The following is a 19,821-nucleotide window of genomic DNA, read 5'->3' on the forward strand; positions in this document are numbered from 1 at the left end:
TAATAACTAATGATAAAATATGTTGAAAATAGCTGAAGTACTTTTTTTTTTTTTTTAATACCCAAACATAGGTTTAAACTCTAACCAATTCGGTTCGGTTTGATAAGTGAAAATTTTGAGATAAGAATTTTGAGTTTTAATATGAAATATTAAAATATTAAAATATAATAATATTATTATTTTAAAATTAGAAAAAGTTAAAAAAATTTAAATTATTTGTTATATTTTAAATAAAAATTTGAGAAAATTATAATAATTTTTGAGTTTTAGACGAGACCGACAAACCGAACCGTCCAGTCATCTCCCTGTTCTCTCACAAACGGTGGCTCCTCGCTTTCACTTTTTACCCTCTCTCCCCCTCCTCCTCTCTCTCCTTCTGTTCTAAACTGCGAGTGAACTGATGGACCTTTCTTCCTCGTCTTCCGTTTCTTTGCCTCAAAACCCTAGCAGAAACTTTTGTTACTCTCAGCCTCAGAATCCTCCATCAAAGCCTGCTGACCTCCACACCACACTCTCCTCCCTCAAAAGCCTCATCTGCCTCTCGCACCAAACTCTCCACTCCCTCTCCATTCTCGTCCCTCCGAAACCACACCGAAGCCCCAATCACGTCCCATGCCCCTTCAATCACCACCATCTCATGCCCCCTCACTCCCTCTTTCTCCATTCTCTCCGCTGCCATTATCCCAATCTCCCCCTCCAAAATCGTCTCCACCAGTACTCATCCGATTCCCCTTTCGACTCCAATTTTCATTCCATATTTTTGTACGGGGACTGCCCGGGTGTTGTTTGCTTGTCGAGTCTAGATTCTGCGAAGAGGACGTTCACGATTCCGACCTTTTTATCCGTCGAGTTCGCGGATCTTGTTCATTGTGGCGGAAAAGAGGTTGAAGGGCTTCGGAAGGAGTGCTTTTTGGAGATTACTCCGTCGGAGTTAGTGGCAATTAGTGGTGAAACCGAGGCTTGGAGTGATTATCCTAGTGCCTACTCCCATGGTGTTCTTCGTGCGCTTTCTAGGGGTACGAGGATGCTTAGAGAGTATGGATTGATGAATTGGGTAATTGCCAGTTCGCCGCTTTATGGTGGTGTTGTGCTTGATGTCGCTCTGAGGGACCATATATTTTTGCTTTTCAGGCTTTGCCTCAAGGCAATTGTGAAGGAAGCTCGAAGTTTGGATCGGGATCAGGACCAGATGTATAAGGGGAGGAATATGAGTTTCAAATGTCCCGTTTTGGTTCAAGCATTGATATGGTTCGCATCTCAGCTTTCTATTCTGTATGGGGAAATGAATGCAAAGCTATTTGCTTTTAACATGCTTAAGCAATGTATATTAGATGCTGCTGCACTTGGCTTGCTGGTGTTCCCCTCTGAGCAAAAGGTGACCGAGTCTGCCACTCTAGAAGAAGAAGGTTCTCCTTCTCAGAATTTGGTTGGTAATGGCTCCGGTATTAGCGATGCCCAATTACTTGAAACAACCATGAACAATAAACTGAACTGCACCGTTACTGGAAAGGTCATTTTAGAGTCACAGGTCGCGGCAGCAATAGCTGCACTGCGTGAACGGGCTTTGCTTGAAGAGAAGATCAAGGGTTTACGGCCTTCCCGACCACTTACGTAAGTATCGACAGTATGTTACTATTCTTTTTTATACCTGTATTTTTCTTTATTTCGATTTAAGAACAAAAAATACCCCTACTCCTTTTTGGCATCCGAGAACTCTATTGAAAACTAATAAAAAGTAGGGGGGTAATTCAAAATAAGAGAGATAATTGAAGGTAGGGGTGTCATAAAAAACAAGAGAGAGAATTTAATGTAGTGGGATAATTCAAATGAAGTGTAATAATTTAAAAAATATTATGTTCTAGCAATTTTCTATTGGCACAATTTACGGTAGGATGGATGTAGGAGATAATTTTCCCTTTTTCTTATTGGCATCGGGTGTCTGAGAACTAAGTCTTGACTAATCCCGGGGTGTATAGGCCCTCGGCAAGGAGTTTCCCCAAGTGTATCTAAGATAATTCAAGGGGAAGTTCTCCAGTCCAATGGCCCTTAGAAATTTTTTACACCCAAGAGGATTCAAATCTTAGACCTAGAGGGAGCATACATCCAAGACCAATCCCTTTACCACTTGAGCTAATCCCTACGGGTTAACTATTCGGTGTAGGACAGAAATTCAAAAATGTTTACATCAATAAAGGATGCTTGCATACTTAAATTAAGAGAGGTACTGAGGGCTATTTAAAATTTTACAATATTTTGACATTAACATATCTTTATTGCCTTCTACCTCTTCATTGCTTCCTACAAGAAGGTAGGGTGGTGGACATACATTTTGAAAATGTATACATCAACAAAGGATGCTTGCATGATTAAATTAGCAGAAGTATTGTGGTTCATTTAATAATTTTACCAACATTTTTATATCATTTTTTTTATTTACTACCTTCTCGCTGCTTCATTGAGTCCTACTTTTTTGTAGAATTGTCATGTTTTGGTATTAGGTGGTAAAATATTGTGTAGGCTTAGGGTATGTGCTGAGCCAAGTATCAGCTGTTCGAGCTGGACTTGACAAAAATATATCTAGGCTCTAGCTCATCGAGTGCGAGTTGAGCTCCAAAAGGTTGTTCAAGCTTAGTTCAAGTAGTATTAGCCAAGTTCAAACTCTTATTTTACAAACACAAAGAAGAAAAAAAAAACTCGGATCAAGCATTACTCAGAAATTGCAGTTAACATGAACAACAATAAAAGAAAACATAGATCGATTGTCATAAACAGAAACCAGCGGACCTACTTTGAACCTTGAATCAATTACCTGCTTGAAGACTCATTTTGGAGTTCATACCGACGATTTCTTACCAAAATGTTGAGGACATAGGTGACAAGACTAAATCCATTTTTTCATGGTCAAAACACAATCTCATTGTAATTTTTTTTCCCAATATTTTGTTTTTGTTTTTGTTTTTTGTGAACTTGTACCATTTTCATCTTTTATAAAGTTTTTGTCGTGAGCAATCTTTTCTTTATTAAAATACTATTGTCATAATATTATAGCTTTTATTATGTTTTATAAATGGAAGTGTGAATGTGAGAAATATAAAAAAAGAGAGGAAAAAGGAAAGAAATACTATTTTTTTTTAGATTTATGAATATTGCAACCCAAATATAGAGAAGTATTGTAGCTCATATGACTTTCATTAACTTTATATAACCCATTGGAGAGCGTATTTTGACATGTTAACCATTTTGCATTTATATGCAAAATGGCTAAACCATTGTGAATCCTCTTACGAGCTTTAAAGAAGTTAAGTAGATTTGTGTTTTGTTTGCGACTTTAATTGAGTTGAACCGAGCTTATGCAAATTTGACTCATTTAATGTTTGAGCCAAAGTTCATTTACAGCCCTACTTAAATTGATTGGAAATGAGAATGATTTGGCCTGTATCCTATTTATTAATTTGAATGTCTAATAAATGTTACATTCTTGTATCAACTTGGATCAATATATTAAGATGGTGCCTAAAATGTGATCAAACCAATATTTAACAGTCTCTTTGATGGATGGCATTGATTGGGTTATATAATTTACGTGGTTTTGGTTGTGTAAATTGGCTTCCAAACGTCCTGTTTGAATTCATTTTATATCTAATTACACGGAGATAGCAGATATATATTGTATCCAGGTTTATCCATCTGATTAACCTGTTCATTTTTTTTACCTATTTATTGTGGTCCTACCATGATTTTTTTTTTAACATCAATGTAATGTTGGACAATGTGTCATTATATTGATATGTTCCTGTTTGACTTATGGTTTTAAGATCTTCTTCTATAGTACAGTTAGTCTTGATAGACATACCAGTTTTCAGTTTTTATAATAATAAATGCTGAAGTGAATGTCTTTCTACTTGTAGATTTGCTGAGCATGATTATGTATCACAGAGAGCTGATGAGGAGCGGATAAGACGTCCTAATTACAGGTCTATAGTTGAGCATGATGGACTTCATCAGCAACGGTTTTCTAATCAGGTTAATGATATCATAGCCTTTTTATATAGTAGCAGGAACTTATGTGCTAACTGTATATTGTTTGGTTTGCAAAAAGTGGTTTGGCACTGGAAATCTTTTGTTTTCCAAAAACTACTTATGTTGATTATGACAATTAAGTCTTCAGAAATCAATTCAATTGTGGTTGGTTTCTACTGATCTTTGGGCTTTTGAGAACTTTTGTGACATTCCTTATATGTGGGAACTCTACCTATTGCTGGCTGAGAGGAAAGGGATGGGAAAGATTGGAAGGAAAGGAGTAGTGGATGGAAGGTGATATCTCCTTAAGACTGAGGGAACATCTTTCCATGGGGCTCATTATTTGTTTACTTATAAAAAAATAATAAGTGGATAAAAATATTTTTTGGTAGCTGCTTTTCCAATCTCTTCCCCATGTTGAACCAAACAAGTGAAATACATATCCTTTCTTTTCTTCGTTTATATCTTGCCTTCCTGCATACACATCAAAAGAATAACAGCACCCATTCCCATCTTCTCTATATTTCCATGCCCTTATCCTGTCCCTTCTCCTGCCAAACAGTGTTAAATCATTCCACATTTTTTAGGAATGCGGTTTTTTGTTTGCTTGTGTTTCCCCTTCTTTGGGTTCAGTCTGATAAAGTATGAACATGGATGTTACTTATAAAAAAACAATTATAAATATGTACAGTAGGTTATACTCCAAAGGAATTGCTGTTAGAATATGAACATCCCTATTTTAACGGAAGCAGCCGCAACACAGTTGTAGACTTGTGGTCATGTTAAAACACATAATCCTTGTCCACTTGTAGCTATTTTGATAGAAAATGACCAACTTTCCTGAATTGACCCATCATAACATCCATATTAGGATGTCATCTCACTTGGATTACCTTGCTGTTAAAAATCCATCAAGGAGTTGACCACTTGGCAGATTTTAAGACGTGTGTTCCCTAGGCTTAGCAACTCAACTTGAAGATTAACCCTTTGAAGTGCTTATTTTGAGATTCTTTGCTCAAGATCTTTTAAGGAATTTGCCTTAAGAAATACAATCAGGGGTTTTCAGTATGGTGCGGCACAACTTAAAGATGGCTCCTCTAAAGTGCTTCTTTTGACAGTCTTCACTCATATTGTAGAAATTGGCCTGAAGACAAGGAGACCAAAAAAAAAAAAAAAAAAAAAAAAAAAAAAATCAATCCTTGAATCCTATTAGGTTGGAGAATGGGTAACTGTTATGAGCAGCTATCCAAGCATGGAGACTGTTGAAGACTATGACTCTGAACTCCGTTACTACCATGTCATGGTCTCCAAAAGTTTCATATTGGGTTCTTGCAAAATACACCATATTAAGCAAGTTGGGGAGCACCCTCCACGCATCTAAATTTCATTGACTTCCCCAAGAGTTTAACCAACAAGCCAACAACTTCACCAACCTTTGGACCATAACCTCTCAATCCTGAAAGTGTTGAGTATTGCCACCCATAAATTTCTAGTCAACTTACAATCTACCAAAAGGTAATTGATTCCCCATTTTGTTTGCACATACCACAACACTTCAGAACAATGTCTCTTTCTCAAATTATCTCTTGTTAAATCTTCTCCAAATGCCATTTTGTGGAAACGAATAGCCAGTCTAAGAGTCCAAATGAGTACATTAAAATAAAACAATCTCAAATATCCATCTTTTGGACAGGTTTTAGCATATTCGAGCATCACTAACTCTTCTCCACCTAAAGGATGCATTGTACTACCATATATTATTAGGAGTTAAGTACATAAACAGTCTAGGTTTTATATTTTATTTTATTGCACTTCAGGTTCTCAATTTTAACCATTTGCTCCTTAGGTTTGTAGTTTTTTTTCCAATAATACCCTCCAGATTTTCATTAGACTGTTTAACGGAAATCAGCTGTGTCATGCCACCTATCAACAGGTGCCATCCCACATGGCTGATCAGCGTGTGAGGTTGTTGGGTTTCAGCCCTTCTTAGAAGGGGTTGGGACCAAGCCCTAGAGTGCCAAAGTGGCTGGGACCAGCTCATGACCCAGCACCCTCGCATGCAGAGGGCCTGGGTCCAGCCCCCCGCATGATGGGTCGGAGGGAGCTTGGACCAGCCCCCACAATGCCAGAGTTGGGTGTCCTCCTCCCCCTTTGGCACGCCACACCTTTTTTATTTGTTATATTTATGACCCTTTGGTTTTTAATTTTTTAAGATTTCCTTTATTTTTTATTTTCTTATATTTTTTTTATTTTTTTTGTGTTTGTAAAAATTTACATTGAGGCTTTTTTTTTTTTGCAAAATTACTTTTTTTTTGGTTTTTTGAAATTTTATTTTCTAGGTTGTAATTTATTTTTCTATTTGTAAATGACTTAAGATTTTTTATAATAAGACTTCTAAAACTATTTTATTATTTTTAGCCATGTAGCGTGTCACATAAATTTTCGTATGACAATTTTATAGAGGGGTCTTATTGAAAACAATTACTAACCTAAAGAGCGAATTGACAAATTGAAAGAAATAAGGGGAGTGAAAAGATAAACCTATAAAACCTTGAGACTGTTTATGTACTTAAGTCTATTATTAGAGATCTGCAAATGTTTTGCAACTGAAGCTTCCATATGTTGGGATAATTGAAACAACTCCTAGTAGAGTGTCTACAGGGGCTATCCTCATGATATAAGTCATGTCAAAATTTGATTCTAGACCTGTCCCTCGCCATGTATAAAATAGAACAAGAAAAAGCACCTGCTCTCTCCTGATGTTTTTCCATGCTCTGGCTCCAAAAGGCCAAATAACCTCATTTGAACACACATGCTATTGTATGTGATTTCCACCACCACCAGTCCACATAACTTCCCTCCTAGTGGCTTCTAATTATTTCTCCAAACTGTTACTAGTTCTTAAAAAGGTGTATGCTTTTGTATACCTCAAGTGTACTTGGGCTATGCCTATCCTTTTATCAATGAAATATCATATTACTTATCAAAAAAAAAAATAAATTATTTCTCCAATGGAGCTTTGTGGTACAAAAGCAAATTTCTAATGCCCTAACCAAAGGATGGCATATGGGGTTGCAAATCTTAGACCGCTTGACTAGGTGGAGCTTGAAATGACTGCCAATCCCTCTACACAAGAAGTCTCTCTAATGCTTGTCAAAGTGCTTGGCTATGCTTACAGGCATAGGGAGAAGAGACAAGAATTAGGTTAGAAGGTTTGAGAGAGTACTTTTGATTAAAGCAACTCAACCTCCTTTAGATAAGCAAAGCTGCTTCCACCAAGCTAAGTGGCGTTAGTGTTGGTGGAAAGCACCAGGCACACTTAAGTGCATAAGCCACATAGAGCCTAGGTGCAAAGTACAAGCGCACGCTTGATTGAGGTAAAGCGTATAATTTTAAACATAATATAAAATAACAAAATATCCATAAAACACAGTAAAAAAAAGCAATATATTAATACACTTGTCCTATTATCTTAGTTGTTTGAGTATTATGCAACATGATATATACATAGTTTTCTCGTGCTTTACAAAAATATACATAACCATGATATTTGATAGAAATGATAAAGTAAATAGTTGAATTAAAATATAACCAAAAGAAAATGCCCAAAAAAGCACAAGAATTATTGGTACTGTCTTCCATGCCAACATAAGTAATACAATGCAATATTAAAGCTTATAATCAAATTTATCATTAAGCAAGGACTGTTATCATTTTCATCAAAGGATTTGTGATGCTCATTATCATTTGTCAACTTCATCTAAATTAATAGCCTCCCCTTCATCTAGAACGGAACTGGTTTTCCTCCATGGTGACCTTACCCTTGAGTCTTGATCTCATGCTGAATTTTTCTTCTTCAACTGTAGCAGCTCTAGGAATTATGCCCCATGTCAAGAAATAACCGTCAAACACAATATCCTCGTTAGCATATTCATTAGCTTTTTATTCTCCTTCATCAGTTGTCCCAGCCAGACTCTCGTTGCTATAATCTATCTCACCCAAAGAAATTGGATCAACTGTGCCACGTGATTACAACTTTGCTTCAGGGATTGATTGTAACCTACATAATTTAGGTAGTCATGAATTAAAGGGCATATAGGCAATTGAAGTTATAACTTCATTCTCTTTGTATCACATGCTCAAAAATACTCCAGCCCAAACCCCATCTGAGCATATATCCACAAAAGTCTAGTCAATGTCATAATTGAAGCCTTGTAGAATAATTATAAACTTACCTATAAAAAAAGTTTTATTTTAGTTTCCCTCCCAAGCAATGAGATTCTAATCACGACCATCCTATACTCAGTCCGGAGTATCAGAGATGTGTCCTTATAGCATTAATTGTCATTTAATAGTAGTATATTTGGATAGTTGATGATGTAGTTTATAGGAGTAAAGCTCCATGCTTTGCAAATTAAATTAAATAGTATATAGATTTTTGTTTTCTAGATTGTATTCTGATTTGCATTATCCTTTATCAAGGTCTTAAATCTCTTAGTTTGCATTTATTATATTCTATAATTCAGCCAACGTTTTGCTGTTATGGGTAAGGGGATGCTTGCATCAATGGTTATGATGCAAGTCATAATGTATGTGACGTAGTCACGTGTCTATTTAAAGTTCAGAACAGCTTAAAAGTTTTCTGCTTTGGCAAGAGAATGTTCTCTCTCTCTCTCTCTCTCTCTCTCAGAAGTAACTTAAATCTTAGTGTCTTCTGTTTATGCCAGGAATCAAACAAGACTAAAACTAGAGAGGAGTTATTGGCTGAAGAAAGGGACTACAAACGCCGAAGAATGTCATATCGTGGAAAAAAGGGGAAGAGAACAACACTACAGGTAAGAACAACTTTATGCTGGTTGTTGTTTTACACAACTGCAAACTTTTAAAGGCATCATCAGTCCAGTGAAAAAGTTGTGGAAGGAAACCAAGTTAAATTATTAATTGTGCATTTATTGTCGGTAACTTTCTACCATGGGCTAATTGGAGTGATATATGAGATCTACATAGTAATGATATCAACAAGATGTTATTATGATGTATTTTGAAATGGTATCATTAAAGCTTAGATTGTGTAGCTTAAATGTTAGTATTATTTTCTGTGTCATAAGTTGTGGATTAAATGAATAGAGGTGCGGGTAACATGGGGTAGAAATGGGAAGAATTACTAGAAAAGGATATGTTGAATAGGAGACAACAAAGAGTAGATGTTAGATAAGATCCATGGCATAAAAAGAGTAATGTGGTGGTTCTCCATTAGTTAAAATGGATCCGTTCTGTATAAAAATTTGCTCAGCTGAGTTAAATTAGAATATATGATATGGTTGTGTTAAATTTCATTATTTCAATTACATTCTTACTTACAAAAAAAAATCAGTATTTCAATTACATTTTCCAATTTTGTGTTGTGTATGAGGTCCTTTGATATAGATAACTGGGTGTTGTTAGACCATGAGAAGACAGTGACAAGAAAGGGTTTTGACTGTCAGTTTTCTCATGGTCTTCGATTGTGTGGGCATTGCATTCCTGTTGAATACACTACATTAAGCACAACCCGAAACAAATTCTCCAAACTTCTATATTTTTATGACTCTGGAATGACCTGTGCCATAACCCACACAATCAAAAAGGTACTGGGAATCATGACTCCCTAACCACCTCACAAGCAGGAAATGATAAACTCTTTCCCTCGCTCTGCTTCATCATATAGCACCTCTCCCAGGCTACGATTTGCCTCTTTCATAAATTATCTAGCATTAATTTAAGAAAGAGCATTGGTCTTGGCGTATTCTCCTCCAAGTCTAAGGTTCAAACTTGTGGGTGCAACAATTCCTAGAGGCCGTGTCCCTTGGTTAAAAACTGATGATTTACCCAAGTTGTGTGATGGGGCGTGTCACAGGGCTGGTAGCCCATCTCTCTTTAGCTTTAATACTTCCAGGATTTCCTTGCTGTTTTCTTTTGTACTAAAATTATGCCTCTCTCATTTCTTGGTCGTTTTGTAAATTTCATACTTCTATAAAAACTAATCTTCCCTAATTTCATCTTACTACTTATTTCTGCACACTCTTCTGATGAAATGGCACACCAACTTTGGGGGATGTGTGTTGTAGAAGGATGACCTTGATACTTATAAAAAAAAGGGACGACCTCGATAATAACAATGGAATTCCTAATGCCTAAAACTAATTATTAATTGAGTATACTGTTAAATTAGCCACATAGATTTTAAGCATTTTAGGAATCTATTATGTGAGGGGAACTTCAATCTCTGCAGGTCACTAATTGCTTAGGCCATGTGTAAGCATTACTTTGATGATCGCTGTCTATTTTTTTTATTAAACTTGATTGAAAAGTTTTTTAGAATAACACAAAAGATGTAGCCCAAGTACATGTCAAGTTTGCTTGAATACCCTCAAATGAGAGTTTCCATATATTATATATGCTGCCAAGTCTTAATTACAGCCTACAAGTCATCTGTAAAATAGGAAAGAATCAAGGAATACAAGAAAGGAAATAAACTCAAGTTGGCACCTAATCAACTATTGCTATTTATAGCGATATATAGATATCATTGACTTCCCCCCTCAAATTGATGTTGGTCGATCGAGAAGCATCAATTTGTCAATCATGAATTGATGACGATGGCGAGACATAACCTTGGTAAAGACGTCAGCAATTTGGTGTTCGGTGGAAATGTGAGGAAGTGTAATCACATGATGATCAAATGCCTCATGAATGGAATTGCAATCTACTTTAATGTGCTTGGTGCGCACATGAAACACAGGATTGGCTGCAATTTGAATAGCATTGGTGTTATCCGCATGAAGAGGGGTAGGAGTAAGTTGTGGAACACTCAGTAAATCCTGAAGCCACACAATCTCAGAACATGCTGATGACATAGCACGATACTTAGATTCAGTAGAAGATTTGGATACGCGATCCTTCTTCTTACTTTTCCAAGAAATGAGAGCATTACCAAGAAACATACACCAACCAATAACGGAACGATGAGTATCTACACAAGCAACCCAATTAGCATCACTGTAACCTGTTAATTGTAAGGAATTCTCAGTGGGAAAGAATAAACCTCTACCAGATGTACCTTTGAGATAACGAATGATCCGTTGTACTGTTGCAAGATGAGATTGACGAGGAGCTTGTATAAACTGACTGACTTGTTGGACAGTAAAGGAAATATCAGGTCGGGTAATAGTCAAGTAATTTAAACTCCCTACTAACTGCCGATATAGAGAGGGATCAGATAATAGTTCACCCTCATCCCGACAAAGCTTTAGATTGACCTCCAGAGGTGTAAGTACTGAGTTTCCAGATTGAAGCCCAGCCAAGATGAGAATCTCTTGGGTATACTTGTGCTGATGCAAAAGCATACCATTAGAACAAGAATGTACCTCGAGACCAAGAAAATACTGAAGTGGGCCAAGGTCTTTCATATGAAAAGTAGTTTTGAGATGCTGCTGCTCAATCAGGTGAGAATTAGAACCTGTGATAACTATATCATCGACATATACTAAAAGAACAAGAAGTCCAATGGCAGTTCTCTGAATAAAAAGAGAATAATCAAACCGACTCTGAGTAAAATGAAAATCAAGAAGAGTGGTGCGAAACTTCTCAAACCATGCACATGGTGCCTGCTTCAAACCATACAAAGACCGCTTCAACTGACAAATCTCAGTGGATGATGAACTGAACATACCAAGAGGAGGAGTCATATAGAGTTATTCCTTCAAATCCCCATGTAAGAACGCATTTTTCACATCCATCTGCCTAAGAGGACCAGCCTTTGGAAGCAGCAATGGCGAGAAGAGAATTTATAGTGGTCATCTTGGCAACGGGTGCAAAGGTTTCCCCATAATCAAGGCCATACTCCTGACAATTTCCAAGAGCCACTAAACGGGCCTCATATCTATCAATGATACCATCAAGCCTGAGTTTAATAGTGTACACCGATTTGCAGCCAATGAGTTTTACGCCATCAGGACATGGGACGATGTCCCAAGTGTGGTTATCTTGAAGAGCCCGAAGTTCATCTTGCATAGCTTGCCGCCAACAAGCTTGAGCAGCAGCCTGAGAATAAGACTTGGGCACAGAAGTGGTATCAAGAGTAGCTTGATGGGCAGTATTTACAAACCCATACATGTCCGGGGGATGTGAAACTCGAGATGATCGTCGAGGTTTAGTTGAGATGGGATCAGATGTCTGTTCTATGACAGGAAGGGGTAGCGGAGACTGTGGACGACGTCTTTGATAAACAAGCCTTGGCTTAAAACGTTCAAGAGTACAAGAGACATCATCAAAAATAGGCAATTGAGCAGAAGTAGAATCATGTGAAACGCAAGACTGAAAGAAATATTTGTTTTCAAAGAAGACCACATTTCGAGAGACACGAAGCTTGTGAGCATCCGCATCATAACACACAAACCCTTTATGAACATTACTATACCCAAGAAAAGCACACTGAGTAGCCTGAGCAGAAAGCTTGTGACGTTCAGTGGAGGGCAAGTGAACAAAACAAACACAGCCAAATATATGAAGCGAATTATACTTGGGAACAACACCAAATAGACAAGAATATGGAGAGTCAAATTGTAAATTAGGAGAGGGTAAACGATTAATCAAATACACAGCTGTAGATAAAGCTTCAATCCAAAAACGAGGAGGCACAGAAGATTCAATCAACAAAGTATGAACAACATCCAAAAGATGACGATTCTTATGCTCAACTACTCCATTCTGTTGAGGACTGTAAGGACATGAGCGTTGAGAGAGAATACCCTTAGTTTTGAGAAAATTCTGAAACTCATGAGACATATATTCCCCCCCATAGCCAGAACGTAGTGTTTTAATACAAGCAGAAAATTGAGTCTCAACAAACACAACAAAAGCTTGAAAAGTGGAAAACACATCAGCTTTGGATTGTAGAAAATATATCCAAGTGAAATGGCTATAGTCATCAATGAAGGTCACAAAATACTTGTATTGAGCATGTGAAAGAATGGGATTCACTCCCCAGACATCAGTCTGAATTGTCTCAAAACATGTAGAAGCGCGACTGCCATTTAAAGGAAAAGGTAAAGATTTGCTTTTACCAAGTTCACAAGAGCTACAATCAGAAGACACAATAGAAACATAATTTTTATTCCCCAAATAAGCTCGGTTCATAAGATGATTCAAAACAGAAGAATTGGGATGTCCCAAATTTTTATGCCAAACATCACTATTATTAGTAACAGCAGTACAAGCAAAGGAATCAAAACTAGAAATGGAAAATTGAAGAGGAAATAGACGTCCCACTTTAGGCCCCTTTGCTATCACGTTCCCCGACACTTGATCCTGCACACAATAACCATTACAATCAAAATGAATCTCACAATTATTATGTACAAGCTGTCCAACAGAAATTAAATTTGTAGATAATTCTGGTGACACAAATACATTGTTGAAAGGGGATCCCAAAGTTCCAATTGCAGTGATGGGAAGAGTATTACCATTGGCTATTTGAATGTATTGATCACCCGTATATTTACTAACATCATGTAAGGCATCGGCATTTCCAGTCATATGATTGGAAGCTGCAGAGTTAACCAAACAAGGAGATTTGAGGAAATTTCCCTTACCTTGAAGACCAAACGCAGCAAAAGCGGAAACAATCATCTGTTGGACCATCTCAGGTGTAAGAGTAGATGAAGAACCAGCTGTAGGTGGCTGCCCCGGAGCAGAAACAAAGGGGACAGCAGCTAAATTAGCCTGGGCAGCAGTGTGAATTCCTTGGCCCTGTCGATTCTGAGGTCGCACGCGACAATCTTTAAGAATATGGCCCTCCTTTTTGCAATAATTGCATAATTTTCTGCTGCAATGCTTTGCAATATGCCCAAATTCCTTGCAACTAAAGCACTGTATCTGTGTCTTGGATCTTCCTTTCCCTTGAGCAGCATATGCCACATTAACCATCTCAGTTGTCACGGTTTCTTGAGTGAGTCCATGTTGAGTAGCAAGACACTGCTCTTCTCTCAATAATTCCCCCAAGCACACATCCAAGGAAGGAACAGGATTACGGTTTATCAAACCAGCTTGTGCAGTCTCAAACTCAGGTCTTAGTTTTATCAAGAATTGATCTCTGTGACTCTCAGCATGAACAACTTGGAATGCTTCTAGGGCTGCCTTAGGAACTTTAGAATATACTATCCCAGAATACTCACTCCATAAATTTAGAAACCCAGCATAGAACTGTTCAATGGAGAGATTACCTTGTTTGTAGTTGGAAATCTCTAACTCAACTTGAAATTTGCGTGCAGTATTGTCTTGATAATATACACGCCTAAAATAGTCCCACATCTCCTTGACAGTAGTAAATCTGGCATGATCTTTGTATACCTCTAGTGTTCTTAGGCTATGCCTTTTTATGAATAAAATTTACTTTTACCTATCAAAAAAAAAAAAAAAAACAGTAGTAAATGATTGAAGATTGTTGACCATATGTGGTTCAACGGAACTTAATAGCCAAGAAACAATCTTGGCATCCTTGCTGGACCAAGAACTAAATTCTTTGAGATCAGTAGGGGCCACAGAAGACCCATCCAAGTGACCCCATAATTCATTTCCTTTCATAAATATTCGAAACTGAAATTCCCAGCTTCCATAATTCTTTCCATTAAATTGAATGATTGAATTTTCACCCTACATAATGACCACAAAATCAAAATGAGTGACCTGAAAATGCCAATATACCCGAAAATACCACTGCCAGAAAATACTACCAGAAAATGCACCAAAAAAACTCAGAAAATCTCTCTGCAAAAGCCTAGACAGAGAGCCCGAGAAAAGTGCACCTAAAGAGGCCAAAAAAACACCTCTCTAATGAAACAGAAACTGCTGAAATTTCCAGTAGCCACTGACCCACTAACTGAAAGCTCCAAAAAAGGCCAAAAACACTGCTCTGAAAAACAGAGTGCCGACAACCATGTAGAAAGAGTTGCCCAGAAAAAATTAACCCAGAAAGTGAAGGCAGAGAGTGCCGACATAAGCCAAAGAAAGTATCTGCCGAAAAAAATTGCCCAGAAAATTCTAGGGCTCTGGTACCATGTCAAGTTTGCTTGAATACCCTCAAATGAGAGTTTCCGTATATTATATATGCTGCCAAGTCTTAATTACAGCCTACAAGTCATCTGTAAAATAGGAAAGAATCAAGGAATACAAGAAAGGAAATAAACTCAAGTTGGTGCCTATACAACTACTGCTATTTACAGCCATATATATTTACTGCCATATATAGATATCATTGACAGTACACAGTATTTCTACAGGAGGAATAATTAAATAGAAATACAGAAAGGTACAAGAAAATCATGGAAACTCAACATACTAAAATACATAGGGGCTGCCTCGATGAAGAGTGTATTGAAAACAAAAATTTTAACCTTCCATTGTCTGCTGGCAAACTTCAAAACTTCTATCATTCCTTTTCCTCTAAATACACCGCACTAGGCAAATAGGGATCACTTTCTGAACTGCTGCAGTATGTGGGTAGCCATATAATCGCCTCCTATTGGCAAAGAGATAAACCATTCTTCCTGCATAACCTAAACCAACCCAGCCTCTACTGCAATAAGTCATTACACAAAGCTCACAATTCTTTAAGACTTTTTCATAATGCTTTGGGCTCATTTACTTCTCTTACACACTTGACACCGGTGTGACCTGGGTTGTGCGATCTTGTTGGCCACAAGAAAAGTCCCGTGAGGTTTGATCACTACTGGGATTGATCTGCCCAATTAACTCTGGGTGCACTTGGTGTAGAGATCATCCCTTGTGATGATGAATACTAGTGTGGTTGCATTCCATTCATTGATTCCATGGCTGTGGATCCAAGATTCTGAGTGATCATTCCTTCATTCATTTCATGCATTTCCATGATGGCCAAGCATTTTTTTTCATTCTTTGGAAATATGTACACTATGATCTTTACCTTTACCTTATGTTGAGTATTCATGATAGGGTACAATTCCCATAACCTTTGAGAGCTTTAAAATTTTTATCTTTCATGAAAAAGCTTGTAACTTGCACTCTTTGAAAACTTGGGAAAATAACTTCTGAACTTTTCAAGAGAAAGTTCATTGATACTTATAAAAAAAAAAAGAAAAAAGAAAAAAAGAAAAAGAGAGAGTTGGTTGATATCATTCTTTGAGAACATTGCTTTTATAGAAAACCTTTTGGTTTCCCTTTTATATTTCTTGCTTCCACAGAAAAAGTAATCTTGCTTCTTTCGAGCCTTAATCCCTTGGTCCCTTCTATCCTTTTTGGAAACTTGATTCATGATGCAAAACACCTTAGCATTCATCCTTCAGTACACTGCAATACATAATCTTCTGTCATAAATATGTTCAAGATTTTTAAATATGTTTGTTAGGTTTCAATTGCCGCAGGTCTCATCTCATTTGGTGCCACGTAGAGGTGCCAACCCACCATGACACTTACTGGACTTGAAGCTGGAAATTGCAGTGACATCTGTGACTGGTTTTTTAACGTCTTGGCCTGGAATTTCAAACTGTTTTAATTAATGGAAAGCCAACTTGAACAAAAAATTATGGAGACCCAATTTGAGGTGTATCTTTGCCAGAGCCTTATCTAGGCAGTGAAAGTTCTCGGATACCTTGTCATAAAAAAAAAAAAAAAAAAAAAGGTGTATCTGGTGCATTATGGGCCCTACCCCAGGCCCGGAACTCATGGTATCCTAATCTGTCAGAATTATGTCTCATAGGTTCCAACTTTTAACTTCTACTCAAAGCTTTTTAGGGTTGAAGAAACCTAACTATTGACTAATATCAATCCATGCCTCAAAATTACCCATACATGTCAAAATCACCCTTCTGCCCATCCTGCCCGTTACCCAAGTCAGGTGGGCGGGGCAGTCAGATTAGTATAACTGGGCAGGTGGATACCCACCCACCATCCTGGCTTGTCTGCCCAACCTGCCCAGCTGGTAGGATAACAGCCAACAGGTGGGTTGCCCACCCATTTCCCCAGGCTTTTTGTATTTTCTTTTTTACTTATAATAACGAAAGAAGTTCTTGTAGTTTTGATGATGAATGACGTAATTAATTTGGTGATTTTATCCTCAAGGCTCAATATAATTGCATTTCCCATAATGGTTCCCCCTAATGGCGGGCTGGCTTATCTTCTGTTTTTAAAAGTACTGTAGCTGTATGTCTATTTCAATGTTAATAAAATATACTTGTAAAACAAATATCAACAAAATATCTTCTTAGTTATATAAAACAAGTTGTACTATAGCTTTATGTTATACATAAAAGCTATAAACACTTACTCCTGCTTCTCATCTTTGTTATGCACTGCACTGTAGTGACTTGAGTTTTGACCCATTCTGCATATTTTTCCCAAAATGATTATGCAGTTCCCCTGTTGTTTGCGTAGAAGAATATATTGTGAAAGGTTGTGCTTAAAAGAACTTTTTCTTTTTTCTTTTTGTATATCAGATTTTATAGGCAGAGCTTTCGAGGAAGCTGGTTAGTTTTTAGTTACGCTAACCTGCATAATATTAGAGTCTAGTGAATATGTGAATGTTTGAGATGGTGGACCATCTGTTAGTACATTGTTATATTACAAGATAGTTGCAGTTGCTAGAATTCACTTCATTTATGTTTCATTGCCTAAAAGGGTCGTGTACTTTTGTTGGAAAGGATGCTTGGCTTATATGGCAGTGTTTATATGGAATTCTGTCCTGCTCTGCCTTGTGTGGACCATTTTTCATCTGTCTTCAGTTTTCTTATGTATGTTCTGTACAATCAGCTTAGTTTTGGCATCTAGCCGGCTTTGTTTTTTCTAGTGCCCCGTGCCCTCCATTTCATTAATGCCTTGTTTTTACTACACATTTTAAAAGGTCACAAGGGATATAATAGAGGAATACATGGTGGAAATCAAGAAAGCTGGAGGGATTGGGAGCTTTGCAAAGGGAGCTGAAGATGGAGAAATGTTTCCATCTGAATCACCTTCTGCTCATAACATCACCTCTAGGGTTGATAACCCAGCAAAAAGTGACTATGCATCGACCCGAGGTAGCCAATACAACAACAGGACACAGCCAGAGTCTGATTATAGTAGTAAGAAATATAAAAGTTCCACTGATGCCAAAGGTTATGAGATGCCGAGAGGAAGCCTTAATGAATGCCCCCAAAATGCAGATCAGAGAAGTTTGGGTTGGGACAAACGTGAGAGAGAAAATCCTTCAAGAAGTCCAGAAAGATACAAAAGTCATGGCCAGTCACATGTTCAAAGTAGTCATCGACGAGAGCGATATGATCTGAAGGTGACCAGTTCCTGGCATGACAAGAATAAGCAGCGGTATTCTGGCATGTCAAAATATCATAATAATAGATCTCCTGTTTCAAAATCTGTAAATGACTTGAGTGTAAGGAAGAATGCACAGAAATCAGAAGTTGAGCATAGACAGCGAGGGAACACATTAGGAAACGATAGTTCTGATTTTCTGGTGCAAATTCCTTTTGAGGATCGATACAATCCTACAGAATCTCCTGACATGTATGAAGATCTTTGTGCGGGAACTCCATGAACAACGCAGCGGATACTCTGCAGGAACCATCTGTCCTGACTTCCATGATAATTCTGAGTAGCATTACCTTGTGAGGTGAGTAGCTCTAGCTGTTCTTTCTATTCAAGCCTGAATTTTTATTTGGGTTTCAGTGTGTAGTTTTTGATGTGGCTTATTCTCGTAAATTTGCAGTAAAAGGTCGTCAGGGTGCAGCAATTCTGTCTAGACTTGTATCCTCCTTTGTATCCTTTACTGTTTCGTTTGTTTGCTGTTTAGCTCGTTTACATCTTGTTAGTGCTCCTTTATCTCCCTTTTTTCTATCAAATTAGAAGCATGGTAGGATATAAATGTGATTTCTCATAAATCATCACATCTTTAGTTTACATCAATTGCATCATCACATTACTCTTTGAGAAATTATAACTACACTATTGCCATTGAAATTCTCTGTGGTCTTACCATGCTGTGACATAGTGTCTGTTACTTTTTTTTGGTAGTGGTGGTTGTTGGGGGGGGGGGGGGGGGGGGGTGTTTAAGGTCATTGTTTGATGGTTAAGGAAAACCCAAGCCACATATGAGTTTATACTTTAAAAAGGCTAGTCGAAGTTATATTTATAGTTCCTTGTAATCATCATAAACAGCAAGAACTTCTCCCTTAAAGATGATTCAGAATCTCCTTCAGTACCCTTTCCCTCCTAATCAATTAGGGGCTTTCATTCCCATACTTCAGCAAAGTAAAAAATAAAAATATAGGAACACATTTCACTTTTTATCTTCTATTTTATACACATTAGTATGGGAATACGTCATGCAAATGATCATAGTATTGTTTGTTATCTGGTGTAGAGCTGCAGTTGAAATGAAGGTCCACTTTTACAAAAATTTCTTTGTTAGGCTCTATCATTGATGTAGCCAGGCATCAATATGAATAAATATTCATTAATAGCATAATTTGATTGTCGGCGATATAATATAGGATGGGCCAATGACTTGTGGATATTCTTATCCTCTAATACGAATAAAATTATATCGGTAGGGATATACACGCTTGATCATTCTTGAATATGCGAATTTGATATCTTCCAAGAATTGGTAGTCGCAAATTGTCCCAATCATGGTTACGCTAAATTGTGACACCTCAAATCCAAAATTAAAAACGGATAAAATTTAGCCTATATTTTTATAACTTTCTTGTATTCAAATATATAATGGATACATAA

The 19,821-nt window shown here is 37.3% G+C and overlaps 1 protein-coding gene across 1 annotated transcript; it reads left to right on the forward strand.

Moving 5' to 3' along the window:
- Positions 1-313: 313 nt before the first annotated feature.
- On the forward strand, positions 314-19,572 carry LOC122315377 (U11/U12 small nuclear ribonucleoprotein 48 kDa protein). Its single transcript, XM_043131250.1, has 5 exons — positions 314-1,611; positions 3,909-4,023; positions 8,748-8,855; positions 17,933-18,697; positions 18,794-19,572. Exons 1-4 carry the CDS (start codon positions 401-403, stop codon positions 18,620-18,622), a joined length of 2,124 nt encoding a protein of 707 aa, XP_042987184.1. The 5' UTR covers positions 314-400; the 3' UTR covers positions 18,623-18,697; positions 18,794-19,572.
- The last annotated feature ends 249 nt before the right edge of the window (positions 19,573-19,821 follow it).

Source organism: Carya illinoinensis, chromosome 7 (assembly GCF_018687715.1).
Source record: "Carya illinoinensis cultivar Pawnee chromosome 7, C.illinoinensisPawnee_v1, whole genome shotgun sequence".
NCBI classification, from domain to species: Eukaryota; Viridiplantae; Streptophyta; class Magnoliopsida; order Fagales; family Juglandaceae; genus Carya; species Carya illinoinensis.

Excerpts from the sequence above, each read along its gene's own strand:
- LOC122315377 (XM_043131250.1), top strand. The coding sequence starts at position 401 with ATGGACCTTTCTTCCTCGTCTTCCGTTTCTTTGCCTCAAAACCCTAGC. Across the intron at positions 1,612-3,908 it reads CGGCCTTCCCGACCACTTAC|ATTTGCTGAGCATGATTATG; the intron begins GTAAGTATCGAC and ends TTCTACTTGTAG. Across the intron at positions 4,024-8,747 it reads AGCAACGGTTTTCTAATCAG|GAATCAAACAAGACTAAAAC; the intron begins GTTAATGATATC and ends TGTTTATGCCAG.